The 13,800-nt window shown below is 40.1% G+C and overlaps 1 protein-coding gene across 1 annotated transcript; it reads right to left on the bottom strand.

Moving 5' to 3' along the window:
* Positions 1-8,285: 8,285 nt before the first annotated feature.
* On the bottom strand, positions 8,286-13,020 carry LOC307260596 (G protein-activated inward rectifier potassium channel 2-like; the record flags this gene model as incomplete). The annotated part of the gene is made up of 2 exons (XM_080040869.1): positions 8,286-8,677; positions 12,087-13,020. 2 exons carry the CDS (start codon positions 13,018-13,020, stop codon positions 8,286-8,288), a joined length of 1,326 nt encoding a protein of 441 aa, XP_079896995.1.
* Between the last annotated feature and the right edge of the window lie 780 nt (positions 13,021-13,800).

Here is a 13,800-nt window from a genome sequence, read left to right as displayed (position 1 = left end):
GTGGCCTTCAAGGACAAGAACAATTCTAAATTTTAAACAATGCACCTGATGACATTCCAACTATGACACTTTCAAGATGGCGGCACTAGGCCTTGGTCCAAAGTATGGAGAAATATGGACATATCTGAGACCCTTTCTATGGAAAAACATTATAATTCTAAAAAAAAAATCAGCTATTATGCACTAAATTAAATGTACTTATGGATATTATAATTACTTTCTACAAAATCTGCTAGGAAATAAAACCCAAAATTCTACACACTGCAGGTTTAAGTAATTACTTTAAAAAAGAAATAAAAATTTATAATTAAATATCCATATTCTCACTTGTCTCAGTCGCTTCCACACGATTAGGCTAAAAAACCCAATAACCATTTGTTTTTATTTTACTTTTCATAAGAATTCATTTTATTTGCGACTTAATTAAAAGCTCATGAGTTTAGTTTATACATTTTCATTAACAGGATAGTAGGCTAATTATTTTATTATCAATACCAAAATAGGCAATGTGTTGTGATTGACAAGGACAATGACAATTTGCCACAGCTAACACTCCTCCAAGTGCTGGTAATGGTATTATCTTTGGTATTTGTGTATATACTGTGCGAAGGAACTCACACACACACACACACACACACACACACACACACACACACACACACACAATCCATGACTAAGAATTTACATAGTCGAATCTTGTCTATAGTCGTACTAATAGTAAAAAATAATAATAATTCTGCTCCTTGATCCAGTTTTTTTGTTTTGATTTTATGGTGAAAACCAACATGCACTAAAAGCTACAGACTTTAAAACCTGCAGTGTGTAGAATTTTGGGTTTTATTTCCTAGCAGACTTTGTAGAAAGTAATTATAATATCCATAAGTACATTTAATTTAGTGCATAATAGCTGAAAAACATTTTTAGAATTATTTTTTTTCCCCTTAGAAAGGGTCTCATATATGTCCATATTTCTCCATACTTTGGACCAAGGCATTGGCACTGCCATGTTGGAAGTGTCATAGTTGGAATGTCATCAGGTGCATTGTTTAGAATTGTTCTTGTCCTTGAAGGCCACTGTAGCTTCTGTTATTATTCTAAAGGGGTGGGGTTACCCAGGGAGCGTTGCATTCTAGAACTTTGTAGAATTTTCTAGAACTTTCTTGATGATGTCATATTACACACTGCACCTTTAAAAGGGTCTTAAAAATTTCTGTCACAATTATAAAACTTTCCCTACGAGGAACTTTGAACTGTTTGTGAAAAGGTACTAAATCACAGTTTACTTTGCTTCTCCATGGTCATATCACCATTATTAATCTATATAGTCTGTCTGTCTGTCTGTCTGTCTGTCTGTCTGACTATAGTCTCATATAAATACATTACCTCATGGCCATGCATCCTGCCGTCTCTCTTTCACTCGCTTCATAAACAAATGCACGCGCCGCCGCCGCCACGCGCTAGCAAAGATCTTTAGGACAACAGGCGATAGATAGATAGATAGATAGATAGATAGATAGATAGACAGACAGACAGACAGACAGACAGACAGACAGACAGACAGACAGACAGACAGACAGACAGACAGACAGACAGACAGACAGACAGACAGACAGACAGACAGACAGATAGATAGATAGATAGATAGATAGATAGATAGATAGATAGATAGATAGATAGACAGACAGACAGACAGACAGACAGATAGACAGGTAGAGAGAGAGAGATTGCAGGCGCTGGTGTGGTAAAAACCCTACTGCTTTGGTCCAGAGGGGGCGTTACAATCATCAAACACTGCTGTTGTAAACATTAAATAAATGGCTTGAGGTTTGGGCTAGTCTACTGCTTCACACACTACTGCTGAGATCTAAATGCTAACAATAATAATAATGATAAAAGTGGATTTTATTCATATAGCTTTAAAGCTGGGGTGGAGGATTTGGGGAGAAAATGGCAGTTGGGATAGAGATTTGAATCCAAATACCTCAACTGCTCCACTTGTTCTCTTTGGTCCCTCCCCTATGGTCCCTCCCTGACACGCTCTACACCAACAAAGTCGTGCCAAAGGGAATGGACAGTCCCAACAGCCAATAAGAACAGAGAATCGGAGCCTCGCTCTGATTGGTCAAAGTATACAGCTCATGTTAACTTTGACCAATCAGAAATCACATACAAACTGCCATTTTCTCCCCAAATCCTCCACCCCAGCTTTAATTTCTGTCTAATAGAAGAAAAATAACCAATTTTACATTTATGGGTAAAAAACCTTTTCACTATATTAGTGATTTACTTTAAGTTTGACTCTGTCGTTGATTTTGCCTCATAATCAATTTTATTTTTTTTAGATTTTTTTTTGGCATTTTTATGCTTTATTGATAGTGTAGAGACAGAGTTGAAATGGGGCAGAGAGGGGAGTGACATGCAGAGAACGACCGCGGGCTGGAATCGAACCCGGGTCCGCTGCTGGCCGAGGCCCATGGGGGGGACGCCCTACCAACTGAGCTAAGGGCGCCCCCAATCAATTTTATTTTTGCAGTGTTTAATGTTGGTGCTGAAACTACTTTACGAGATCAACAAACCACATTTTAAAGGTGCTACGAGGAACTTTAAAATATTTCTGAAACAGTCTAATTTTTCACTCTGATGATCATAAATTACATGTAACAGCAAACGAGACCCAAAGAATGCTATTTTTATATAGTTTTCCTTAATGGCTTTTGTCATGGGTATATACGCTCACCCAGGAACAACAGCTAGCATGGTAAAAACACTACCGCTTTTGTCCAAAGGGGGCGCTAGAATGAACACAAACTGAAAGTCCCTCGGAGCACCTTTAATGTTCTTCACAAATACATCACATTTTACTTGAAAGGCTACACAGTTTTTAACACTGTCCTATTTTTTTTTTTTTTATTATTTACTGTATTTTTTTTTCCACAATTGCAACGAAACCATACATACAGCTCTGGAAAAAAATGAAGAGACCACTCCAAATGTTCAGTGTCTCTCGTTTGACTATTTATAGGCATATGTTTGAGTAGAATGAACATTTTGGTTTTATTCTACAAACTACTGACAACATTTCTACCAAATTCCCCCCCAAAAATATTGTCATTAAAGAGCATTTCCATGAAGTAAAGTAAGAGATTAAGATTGAAGAAAAATCCAGACTGGTCTCTTATTATTTTTTCCCGGAGATGTATGTTATATGAAAGAAAATACTGGATAATGTATTTTAAATAAATCGATTTATTTTGCCTTTTTTTTGTGTGACGTACTGTATAAGAGATCGTGTGCTAACTGCTCTACTACTGATTTTATTTTCATTCTAACTAGTAGATTGACGTGTGAATATATGTTGATTATTGTAAATTACCATAGTAACTGCAGAGATTTTAACATATCTAGACTAATTTGATGTATATATTCGAGCTTATGTGGTTCTTTGAAATAAGTTGCTGGCCCATTGTGCTTTTATTTTGAAATTAAGTAGAAACAGTCCTGTATTGACAACTTGATTGGACTTTTGTCTTACTGTACTTGCAGACTACCAAATTAAAAGTTGGTGAACCACCTTAAACTGGTCAATTTTGCGTTTTTTTTTTGGTCTATTTTTCTTCCATAACATGTCTTCTTTCATACTAGTATAAATCAAAAGGTCTAAAATGTACATTGAGGTGTTTATTTGACTAAACCTTGTCTGTTTGCGTCTGTATATTTCTCCTACACAACCATCTTTAACGGACATTATCTCAACATAAGTTTTTTTTTCCAATACTCTGAACCAAAAAATCGCAACTTCTAAAGCACTTACATCAACTAAACTTTCCATAATCATTCTCAGCACTATTCTGAAGGTTATTACAGAAGGATTTGTTCATATGTTGTTCACTGTCTGATTTATGAGACATTTTCTACTTTAAAAAACATGACGAAAATGCATTTTTTAAGACCTGTACATACAAGTTAAACATTGTACCCTTATTCAACTTCACTGTCTCTCCTTAAAAATGTAATATTTTCCATAATCATATAAAAAATTCTACATAGGTTCAGGGAAAGCAGAGAAAAATTTTAACAGATATGTCAGCCTTTCCTGGACCATATAGCAGCGCTGAAGTGACCTTCATAACCTTATTGACTTTTTATTTTCTGCTTAAAGGAATACTTCACCCATACGGAACCGGCATTCTATCATTATAAAATAACTATTATAATATAATGAATTAGGTTTTTCTTCCCTCAGTCTTCCCTCAGTCTTCCCTTAGTCTTCCCTTGGCCCAGCTGTCCTGTTCATTCTAACCCTTACTGTGATGTCACAGTAAGGAAAAGGTAGGGTTAGACAGTGAGACCATAAAACACTCTTTCTGCCTTTTCTCAGGCTAAGATGATCCGATTTAAAAAAAATTGCACATTTATAGGCCTACTAAATAGGATCTCCGAGTTCAATACACCTTCATGTTCCAACCGGTGAAGTAGGCCTTTAACATTTACCTTTAGTTTAAACAATGTCCTTAGAAACCTGTAAAGTAGAGTATACGCCATGTTAGTTGTTTATTTTATTTTGTCTTTCGTTTGTGTGTTCACTTTTTCAGTTGTGTGTTTGTGATCTTCAAAAAGGAAAAACCCAAAAATAAAGTATTTCAAATAATAATAATTCTAGATAAATGGACTTGACTTATATAGCGCTTTCTAGCCGATTTTCTCAGCCCCAAAGCGCTTTACATATCTTACCACATTCACCCATTCACACACACACTCATACACCGATGGCAGTAGCTGCCATGCAAGGCGCTCTCTGAACCATCGGGAGCAATTTGGGGTTCAGTGTCTCTTTGCCCAGGGACACTTCGACATGTGGCGGGGAGACGGGGAATCGAACCTCCGACCCTGCACTCCAGAGGCGATCTCCCTACCCACTTCGCCACTGCCGCCCCACGAGATAAGTCGAAGAATAAAAGAAAAAGCCAGTTAGCCTACATGATATGAAATTGACAGTTTATTTATTTATTGTTGATACTGTTAGGTGACATGTTATAGACTGAAAACAGCGACTAGATTTCACCACCAGAGCGCTCCATTGTGCAAAAGTGACTAGATGCAGATTTAAAGGGCCGGTAGTCTGAAGTCATGGCTTCTCAAGGAATGCTTAAAACCACCTTAAAGCTATAGTGCGTAAATTCTGTCACACTTTCCCCCCACGAGGAATTCTTGAGTAATTATTACACAACAATAACACTGTCGGTGCATCGCCATCTACATGAGGTAAAGCCTTCAGTGATGGCTCATGGATTTTATACCTTCTGCTGTACGTCCAGGTTTTTTTCTTCTTAGCAGTAGAATCAATAAAAATGTCTTGGGCTCTTCTTGGGGATTTTTCTGAGCTCCTGCACCAGTGTCAGGGGGTGGGTGGGGGGGGGGGGGGGGGACACCAGTTTGTAAACGCTGCCATACTGAGAAATACAGAGAGAGTTTTGTAGGGAGCTGATAATAGGCTTAATCAACTTTGTGTCAACTCGTTTTGGGGCGATGGCTTGAATGTAAACAACATCATTTTAAATAGGAAAAGGTTACGCACTGTAGCTTTAAAGATCACACTTTATCAATCGGGGGAAGTGTCTGTCATTGGCTTCAACTAGAGCTTTGCATCCATTGAGATGTGTGTGTGTGTGTGTGTGTGTGTGTGTCCTTCTGTCTGTGTGTGTGTGTGTGTGTGTGTGTCCTTCTGTGTGTCCTTCTGTGTGTGTGTGTGTGTGTGTGTGTGTCCTTCTGTGTGTGTGTGTGTGTGTGTGTGTCCTTCTGTCTGTGTGTGTGTGTGTGTGTGTGTGTGTGTGTGTGTGTGTGTGTCCTTCTGTCTGTGTGTGTGTGTGTGTGTGTGTCTGTGTGTGTGTGTCCTTCTGTCTGTGTGTGTGTGTGTGTCCTTCTGTGTGGGTGTGTGTGTGTGTGTGTGTGTGTGTGTCCTTCTGTCTGTGTGTGTGTGTGTCTGTGTGTGTCCTTCTGTCTGTGTGTGTGTGTGTGTGTGTGTGTGTGTGTGTGTGTGTGTTCCTTATAACATCGCACAGTATAAACACAAATACAAGATAGATACATGCTGCTTATAATATAATTCTGAAAAAAAAAATAATAAAAACGAAAGCTTTTTTTTTTTTACATATACAGTAAGGCAAGAGAGAATATATATATATACTGTACACACATAAGACTGTCCTAAAGGTAATCGTATCAAATGTGCTTCAAATATACACACAGCAAAACAAAACATTTGATATTTTATAGTATATACAAAAATACTTCTGCGAAATGTCCCCTAGTTGTAATATCTTAATAGAAAAAATAATAGGAGTTGGGGGGCGCCCTTAGTTCAGTTGGTAAGGCGTCCCCCCCCCCCATGGGCCTCGGCCAGCAGCGGACCGGGGTTCGATTCCAGCCCGCGGCGGTCGTCCTCTGCATGTCACTCCCCTCTCTGCCCCATTTCAACTCTGTCTCTACACTATCAATAAAGCATAAAAATGCCAAAAAAAATATCTTTAGAAAAAATAATAGGAGCGGTCTCGTAACATGCACATTGTTGGCCACATGTCAAAATGAGTTGATAGTGATTCTTCAGTGGAGTCTGTGCTCATTTTGGTCCCCGTTTTTTAATGCCTCTCTTAATGTTTAAAGGGACACTGTGTAACATTTTAAGTATATTATCAGCTTAAACCTGCACTGTGTAGAATTTTGGGTTTTATTTCCTAGCAGATTTTGTAGAAAGTAATTATAATATCCATAAGTACATTTAATCTAGTGCATAACAGCTGAAAAAAATGTTTTGAATTATTTTTTTTCCCTTAGAAAGGGTCTCATATATGTCCATATTTCTGCATATTTTGGACCAAAGCCTAGTGCCACCATCTTGAAAGTGTCATAGTTGGAATGTCATCAGGTGCATTGTTTAAAATTTTGAATTGTTCTTGTCCTTGAAGGCCACTGTAGCTTCTGTTATTATTCGAAAGGGTTGGGGTTACCCAGGGAGTGTTGCATTCTAGAACTTTCTTGATGATGTCATATTACACACTGCACCTTTAAATCAATATCCTCATTCATAAATATGTCCTCATTGGTGTAAAATCACCTCCGCCAATAATCTGAATTATCCTCCTGAGCGGAGAATTACAAATATTAATATTACATTTTGTACAGTGAGCAGGCAAGTCTTATGGAGGAATCCATGTTGGAAGCGTCGTGGTTGGAATGTCATCAGGTGCATTGTTTAGAATTTAGAATTGTTCTTGTCCTTGAAGGCCACTGTAGCTTCTGTTATTATTCTAAAGGGTTGGGGTTACCCAGGGAGCGTTGCATTCTAGAACTTTCTTGATGATGTCATATTACACAGTGCCCCTTTAAACTGTGCTCTGTAAGGTTGTGTGGAGAGATGTGCTATATGGCAAGCCGTTGGAACATCTATTAGGTAGTCTGGGTATGTGGAATTATGTTGGAGTAGTACGGCCGCGTTGAGAATAAAATAAATAAAAAATTAGAAAAAAAGTTGGTCTATTTCGTGGCATTTTCGAACTTAAAGGAATACTTCACCCATACGGAACCGGCGTTCTATCATTATAAAATCACTATTATAATATAATGAATGAGGTTTTTCTTCCCTCAGTCTTTCCTCAGTCTTCCCTTGGCCCAGCTGTCCTGTTGATCCTAACCCTACATTTCCCCATGTGTGATGTCACAGATGGGAAAATGTAGGGTTAGACAGTGAGACCATAAAACATTCTTTCTGCCTTTTCTCAGGCTAGGATGAACCGATTTCTAAAAATGTTGTACATTTATACTACATAGGATCTCAGAGTTCAATACACCTTCATATTTCCACCGGTGAAGTAGGTCCTTAACTTCTGAGTAATACAGTACAATAACACTGTCGGTGCATCGCCATCTACATGAGGTAAAGCCTTCAGTGATGGCACATGGATTTTATACCTTCTGCTGTACGTCCAGGTTTTTTTCTTAGCAGCAGAATCAATTAACATTTCTTGTGCTCTTCTTGGGGATTTTTCTGAGCTCCTGCACCAGTTGCGCGGGGGTGACACAACACCAGTTTGTAAACGCTGCCATACTGAGAAATACAGAGAGAGTTTTGTAGGGAGCTGATATAAGGCTTAATCAACTTTGTGTCAACTCATTTGGCGATATTTAGCTTTAAAAAAAAAAAATCGTACCCACATTAATTCATAATAAAAAACTCCGCACTGTAGCTTTAATTCAAACATTTCCAACAGCTCGCCATATCACACCGTCTACTACACTTTCGACTCGCTTTCTATGTTTGCGACGTCACCGTTCCTTTCCGCCGTTTGCTCCAAATTATTCCAATCGTCCGCCATATTGGATTTCAACCCGTCGTCTTCATCGATAACGCCGGTCTTAGTATCTTGGGTGTTTTCTTGGGCGTCAGGGAAACCTTGCTGGCTGAGTTTGCTGGCTAAGGACCATGTTATGGGCATGCGTGCGCGGTTTGACATGTCGGCTAGTTCCCTGGCGCTGCACGAGGGGGTGTTGGTTTCGTATATATCGTGGAAGCTGTTGTAGTCCACTTCGTAAAAGCCGTCTTCGAGTGTGAGGACGGGGGTGAAGCGATAGCCCCATTTTATCTCACTGCTGACGTAGGAACTTCTGGCCTGGCACGTCATACCTGCAGAGAAAAGAGAGAGAGAGAGAGAGAGAGAGAGAGAGAGAGACAGACAGACACAGAGACATTCAGACAGAGAGAGAGAGACAGACAGACACAGAGACATTCAGACAGAGAGAGAGAGAGACACAGAGACACAGAGACATACAGAGAGAGAGAGAGAGAGACAGACACAGAGACATTCAGACAGGGAGAGAGAGAGAAAGAGACAGACAGACACACACAAAAAGAAAGAGAAGCATTTTAAGATTACACATCGATATACTATCCTTCTAAAGTATATTTGAAAAGATTTAAAGGTGCAGTCAGTGATTCTGGAGAACGCTTGTTGTCAAAATCACTTTTTTGTCAAAATCAGTGAATATCTCCTCACAATTAGCTACCTGAAAAAAAAACATTGTTACTTAACACACAGCCTAGGCTCTGTAAACGGGCATGTTGCTAGCTACGGTGGGCCCCATTGATTACATTCAAATTTACAGAGCCTAGGCTGTGTGTAACTCATCGACCTAACTGATGGTTTTCCGATGCCTATATTTCTGCTATAGTAGTCAGTATGTGATTATGTTTCTGACTGTCTCAGCATTAGATAAACCCTGTTACACGGGGAGCGCCTTTAGCTCAGTTGGTAGGGCGTCCCCCTCCCGGGCCGGGCCCAGCAGCGGACCCGGGTTCGATTCCCACCCGCGGTCGTTCTCTGCATGTCACTCCCCTCTCTGCCCCATTTCAACTCTGTCTCTCTGCACTATCAATAAAACATAAAAATGCCCAAAAAATATCTTAAAAAAAAAAAAAAAAAAAAAAGATAAACCCTGTTACATAAGGTGTGACTGATAGAGTGATTTGAAGCATCTGCTGGAGGCTCAGCTCTTTACTGCAGACGGCTAAATATATAGAGAGTGATCACGCACACATCACTGCAGCACGTTATATAAAAATCAAAAAAAAAATCTTGGTCAAATCTCTCAACACACAGACTTCCTACTGATACATACACTCACCGAACACTCTATTAGGTACATAAGGTATTCAGCCATTTGTTTTTTAACAGCAAAGGAACAGGTGTACCTAATGAAGTGGCAGGTGAGCGTATGTTTATTTAGATTCACTGGATTTGCAAGTTAGGAAGTTTCTGTAAAACGGTCCCTGATTCTGATTAGAATTTTGGCCAGAAAGCGTCTTGTCGACTCGCCTGTGGTAACCACGGTAACAATAAAACAGCGTCCCAACTACACTCAACAAAAATATAAACGCAACACTTTTGTTTTTGCTCCCATTTTTCATGAGATGGACTTAAAGATCTAAACTTCATTCCAGATACACAATATTACCATTTCTCTCAAACATTGTTCACAAATCTGTCTAAATGTGTGATAGTGAGCACTTCTGCTTTGCTGAGATAATCCATCCCACCTCACAGGTGTGCCACATCAAGATGCTGATCTGACATCATGATTAGTGCACAGGTGTGCCTTAGACTGTCCACAATAAAAGGCCACCCTGAAATGTGCAGTTTTGTCTCACAGCAAAATGCCACAGATGCCACAAGCATTGAGGGAGCGTGCAATTGGCATGCTGACAGCAGGAATGTCAACCAGATCTGTTGCTCGTGCATTGAATGTTCATTTCTCCACCATAAGCCGTCTCCAGCAACTTCGCACAGCCATTGAAGAGGAGTGGACCAACATTCCACAGGCCACAATTGACAATCTGATAAACTCTATGCGAAGAAGATGTGTTGCACTGCATGAGGCAAATGGTGGTCACACCAGATACTGACTGGTTCTGAGTCCCCAGACCCCCAATAAAGCAAAAAAATGCACATTTCAGAGTGGCCTTTTATTGTGGACAGTCTAAGGCACACCTGTGCACTAATCATGATGTCAGATCAGCATCTTGATGTGGCACACCTGTGAGGTGGGATGGATTATCTCAGCAAAGCAGAAGTGCTCACTATCACACATTTAGACAGATTTGTGAACAATGTTTGAGAGAAATGGTAATATTGTGTATCTGGAATGAATTTTAGATCTTTAAGTCCATCTCATGAAAAATGGGAGCAAAAACAAAAGTGTTGCGTTTATATTTTTGTTGAGTGTAGAACTCAGGACCGTTAGGTTGTGTGATGTTGTAAAGTTTATCTTCTGTCTGTCAGCGGATGCAGGCTAACGCTACCTATTGACTACCAGTGTTTGAGCTAAGCTAACTAGCGATGAGCGACTTTTTGTCTATTTCTTGTTAAAGAAATGCATGCATAGTAAATAGGAATTTCTGGGTTTCTGTCGCCTTGTCTTGAATCCTAGAGTGAGGCAACAAGCTAAAAACAATGTTTTTTGAACTATTCCTTAAAAGGTGCTCCGAGGAACTCTCACTTTGTGTTCATTCTAGCGCCCCCCTTTGGACAAAAGCGGTAGTGTTTTTACCACGCCAGCTGTTGTTCCTGGGTGAGCGTATACCCATGACAAAGGCATTAAGAAAAACTATATAAAAATAGTGTTATTTGCACTGATGGTCTCGTTTGCTGTTGCCTCTCATCCATATTCTAACCATAACCATAAATCGTCTTATACACTCACCCGCGGCCTCCACCATCCCCATGCATGAATAGAATCAAAGTCGTATCTAGGCAGAATTTGTGATATCGGCAAATATTGTATTGTTGTCTAATGAACCTATCTTTCGATTTAAACCCCAAACAAATACTTTTAGATTTACCTAAATGGTGAATCTCTAGGAAAATAGTCAAGGGATCGCCAAAGTACGAACAATTCAACCTATGTGAACAACTTCAGTAAAGGTGCTACGAGGAACATATAAATATTTCTGAAATAGTCTCAACTTTCCTCTAATGATCATAAATGATGTAACAGTTCCTCGTAGCCACTTCAAACTCATTAAATAAGTTGTTGAGATATTTCAATTGGGACTATATGAATACAGTAAAAATTGTATTATATATATATATAGTTTTTTTGAGAGAAATGTAATCAAAATCAAATCAAATCAGCTCTTATTTATACATGATCACTCAAAATGTTATGTGTATTCTACGGTTCTCTTGGGTCCGGTCTGTTCTAACCCGATTATAAGAGATGTCAAATTGGATGGCATATCATTTTTGTGTAATCTCTAGACTGTGTATTGTGTCATATGGAATTAATCCTTTCCCTATACAACACGTAATTGATGCTGTAATTTAAGGAGATATGCCGTACTGCCTATGCCACATAGCAAAACCTAGCAGATGCCATGTATAATTAAGTTGATCCGTTATTATCTTAACTTTCCTCAACTTAACATGCATTTTTTTTCTTTCCCTGTATAAAACCTGAAAAACTCAATAAATACAATTAAAAAAGAAAAAAAAAAAAAATCAAATCAAATCAAAAGGAATCACATCTTATACACTGACCGGTGGCCTCCACCATGCCCTCCAGGATGACCACTATCTCCAGCTCCTCCGAGGCGATGTACGCCTGACTGATGTCCCAGAACGGACTGTGCTGGTTGATCTCATGGCAGATGATCAGCGGAGACACGAGGAACAGCCTGTCGTCTCCCGTGTTGTAGCCCACGTTTATATCCGTCTGATTCAGCGGGATGAATTCCCCCTCCTTCGTCTGTTTGGACTTTATCAGCTTCGCTCTGATGGACGCCTCGACGATGTGAGAATTCCTGAGATCCCCGACTCGAAACATCAAGCACAGGCGCTCGTCCCGCATGGATATGACCGCGCTGGTGGAAAACACAAGAGTCTCTGCACGTTTTTTAGGCTGGGATATCTTGACGAACATACAGCCCACCATGAAGGCATTCACTATACTGCCTAGCACAGACTGGATTAGCAGCAGTAGTATCCCCTCTGGGCATTGGTCTGTGATGACGCGATATCCGTAGCCGATCGTAGTTTCCGTTTCGATCGAGAACAGGAATGCCGCTACGAAGGAATTCAAGTTATTGACGCAGGGGACCCATTGGTTGTCCGATAAGTGGTCCAAGTCTCCTCGCACGTAAGCTATAAGCCACCACGCGAACCCGAATAGCAGCCACGTCACCGTGTACACGAGCACGAAAATAAACAGGTTAAATCCCCATTTCAGGTCGACCAAAGTGGTGAATATGTCCGTGAAATATCGGTAAGTCTCTCGTACGTTGCCGTGGTGTACGTTGCATTTCCCGTCTTTGCGGACGTAGCGTTGGGTTTGTCGTCTCTTGTCCCGTTCGCCCGTCCGTGAGAATTTGGGGATTTCCTCGCGCGCCTGTTTGGGTAACTTCTGCTTCTTGGTGGTGGTGTTGTGGTTGGTGGGGTGTTTGACGATCGCAGGGCACTCCACATCCTGCTCCATAAGGGAAGGGGGGTGGAGTTAAGCCTGGGGCAACAAGAAAGAAAAAATAATGGTGTTAATTATTGTATAATATGGTATAGGCCTAATATTTATCTTCAGCTCTACTGCTGTTACACCGATTCTAACTGGATTTCTAACACACACACACACACACACACACACACCAAGACACACACACACACACACACCAACACACACACACACACACACACACACACAGAGTTGAGACACACACACACACACAGAGTTGAGACACACACACGCATTTATAACTGGATTTATGCTGCATTTGTTAGTGTTGAGGCAGCGTAGGTGGTGAGCTGGTGACGACGACACACCCACACACACACTCACTCACTCACTCACTCACTCACTCACTCACTCAGTCACTCACTCACTCACTCACACTCTCACCACACACACACACTAAAAACACAAAAACTGAAAAAAAATTGTGGATTATAGTTTGCATATTGAAGGACTATTTTTAACAGACAGACACCTTATGTAATGTGTGAATGTATAGGCCCTAGGTGTGTGTGTGTGTGTGTGTGTGTGTGTGTGTGTGTGTGTGTGTGTGTGTAATATTTTTATAATATTAGCTTAAGGCAAGATACTGTAGGCACATTTGTTTTGATTTTTTTCAAGCATTGGTACATTTTTAGATTTCTGTCTCTTTATCTTCCATTACATGTCTTCTTTCATACTCTATCTCTCTCTCCCTCTCTCTCTCCCTCTCTCTCCTTCTCTCTCTCTCTCCCTCTCTCTCTCTCCCTCTCT

The sequence above is a fragment of the Ammodytes marinus genome, assembly GCF_949987685.1.
Source record: "Ammodytes marinus genome assembly, chromosome: 14".
Taxonomy (NCBI): domain Eukaryota; kingdom Metazoa; phylum Chordata; class Actinopteri; order Uranoscopiformes; family Ammodytidae; genus Ammodytes; species Ammodytes marinus.
The sequence above is the reverse complement of the archived record's forward strand: the minus strand, read 5'-3'. Positions and strand labels throughout refer to the sequence as shown.